Below are 2659 nucleotides of genomic sequence, written 5' to 3'. Positions count from 1 at the left end.
CTACACCTGGCAGGGCAAGTGCAGTGAGGACAGGGAACAGACTCTTCAAAGAGGTGCCTGAATCAGAAGTGAGCAAGACGGGCAATGAGTGTCACCCCTTTGTCTCAGGACAGCCTTTTACTCTCTAACAGGGAAGTGCGGGTTTGCCTGAACTCAAGAATCCTTTCAGCACACCCCAAAAAGGACACTGCTCAAACAATGGCTCTTTGTTTGCCTCATGTGCGATCACCGAGTCCCAGCCCAGCGGTTACCTGCATGCAGTGGTAGTGTGTGCTTTTCCCATTCAGGTGGCAGCCGTGATAGTACACGCTACAGTCATCCAAGGGGCTGAAGCGCATGAAGCCGTGCTGGAGGGAGTTATCACGTTTCTTGTGCATGTTGTAATGCCGAATCACATCCTGTTTACTAGTGAATCTCTGGAGAGAAAGAGACAGACAGACAGTGAGACACATGTGATGGGAGTGGGTGAATAATCCTGGGAGCAGGGTGGGGTTTTTTGTTGTTGTTGTTAATAAACTTATGGTACCGGGAGTTTAAAGCTCAGCAGTAATCACCCAAAGAGCATCAGATTGAAGGGACATTGCATGCGTGTATCTTCATGATAAAGGGGAGGTGGATACACATGAAAACTTGTAGCGTAAGCATGACACTGGGGTGATGTCCAGAATACACTCCCTGCGGCTTTAAGACTGCGATTCTTCTAACATAATTTTAGCTGCTACTATCTCAAGAGCTGCTATAGTTAGAAAGCAAACCAGTGAACTAAACTGCCTACAAGAGGGTAATCCAAGCTTCCACATCACTCACTGCAGTGGTGAGCAAGGCACTGGCTGCCACATTCACGACAGACTAGAAATTGGGAAAAAACCCTCTGCTTTTTTATAGTATCTTCCCACTGTAAGTCTTCTGCCTCTCCTACAAGGTCGAATGGCTTTATTAGGGAAGCAGGGACACAAAAATTTCCTTCATTTACAGAAAAATATAGTTGTAGAGCACAGAGCTAAATCTGTATGACCAGAATATCCTTTTCATCCTCTACCTGCTTGAAGAAATGAAGGAGGGTACCCCACTGTCAGAGCAGGCTAAGTGCCTTTAAAATGAAGCTTTTCATTTCTATTTCCCACAGACATCAATATTTAACAGTGAAGGTGGGAAAGTAAATCTGATTTTTTTTTAAGAGAAATCAATATCCATTTATTTTGAGGAGTAATTGAAAAGGCCTGTATTCTAATGTTTAACAACTTTTCTAGTCTCCCTCATAGGAAACAAATGATTATCACTTCCACGCTTTCCTCCTGTAATATCAATCCTGATCAATCTCATTGGTATTGGCATGGGAATATATAGATATAGATTTCAACAGGAATCCCTTGGAGGCTGGAGGTATGATTTCCCAGGGCGTACATACAGGATTGCTATTGCCAATCATTGTTAATTTGTGCCCACTTATTACAGAGCGTTACTTATTCTAAAATATATCTCAGCCATAAAATAATTTGCATTTTAAAAAGCAGCCTAAATCCTTATTCCCTGCGAGACCAGACAGCTCCTTTGCAAGCAGCTTCCAGACTCCTTAGGAAATAGTCATGAGGCCAATCATAATAATAGTTTTTTCTGTCTTTCCATCCTTTGTGTTTCTCTCTTTCTGGTCACAGCTGGGACACAAATCTCCACTACCAAGTGCTGGGCTAGGAGGACCACTACATGCATCCCAGAGACAAACTCTTCTTTGATCAATAGAAACCCACAGTCAAGCTCAGCAGATCCAGATCAACTTCCTATGGTACGGTCAGACTCACTCCTTTGAGACCCAAAGGTCTCCTGGGACAGGGCTGAAGTTGTGTCTGATGCACAGTAGAGGCGAACTCCGGGATTCCCACTTACACAAATGCAGCCTGACCACAGAAATGGCAGTGTCAAACTCCCAGACCCGGGAGAAGGGTAAACAAACACAGCACATGACTCGGCTGGCTTGACGTTGCTGCCCTGGCAACTCTCCCAGTCATTACAGCACCGCACATGCTCCTGCCCCCACGCTTTCGCCACAAATCCCGGACTGCTGCTGGTCTTACTGGGTGTTTTGTCGCAGATACTGCTGCTACAATGTCACTCGGGCAGCAGGAGGGGAAGAGACAGACTAACAGATCAGCATTCCCCAGTTTCAGGCACAATTTCTAACACAGCAGAATTTATTCTCTCGGTTTCACTGATGTAAATCTGGAGTAGTTCCCACTGACTTGAGCTGATCTATATTCTGCTCTTCGTTATGGCACGCTGGGTTTGGTTAAATGGTGTTTGATTGGGTAAAATGGTAACAAAATAGGGTTGCTGTAAGTTAAAAACATAACTTGCCCTCCTTCAGAGCAAAAAGGTGCAGAGGCATGAGAAAAGCACAGGAGGAGACACACCTCCCCTAGGTTGTACCCCTTTACACTCGAGTAGCCGTGCTGATTAACCTTTTACCATTCTTTTACCTGATAGTTGCACTCAGGGTCAAGGCAGTGGTAATGTTCTCTATACTGGTACGCACAGTGTATGTGTCCACAGTGCTGACTGCCAGAGAACCTGCAAACATGAGAGTAGGATGGAAGAAAGAAAAAGAGAGAGAATAAAACAGTGGCCTGAGAACAAGCAAGGTACAAGAAAAGTCGCATTCCTG

The 2659-nt window shown here is 44.9% G+C and overlaps 1 protein-coding gene across 1 annotated transcript in view; it reads right to left on the bottom strand.

Moving 5' to 3' along the window:
- CASZ1 (castor zinc finger 1) overlaps nucleotides 1-2621 on the bottom strand; it is a gene marked incomplete at its 5' end in the record, with an annotated part of 29685 nt that extends 27064 nt beyond the window's left edge. The window contains 2 exons of the mRNA XM_010145422.1: nucleotides 252-416; nucleotides 2475-2621. Of these exons, the coding sequence (XP_010143724.1) occupies nucleotides 252-416; nucleotides 2475-2621 (312 nt within the window). The remainder of the gene's footprint in view (nucleotides 1-251; nucleotides 417-2474) is intronic.
- Nucleotides 2622-2659: the final 38 nt, after the last annotated feature.

This window comes from Buceros rhinoceros, unplaced genomic scaffold (genome assembly GCF_000710305.1).
Source record: "Buceros rhinoceros silvestris isolate BGI_N320 unplaced genomic scaffold, ASM71030v1 scaffold17631, whole genome shotgun sequence".
Classification (NCBI taxonomy): domain Eukaryota; kingdom Metazoa; phylum Chordata; class Aves; order Bucerotiformes; family Bucerotidae; genus Buceros; species Buceros rhinoceros.
The sequence above is the reverse complement of the archived record's forward strand: the minus strand, read 5'-3'. Positions and strand labels throughout refer to the sequence as shown.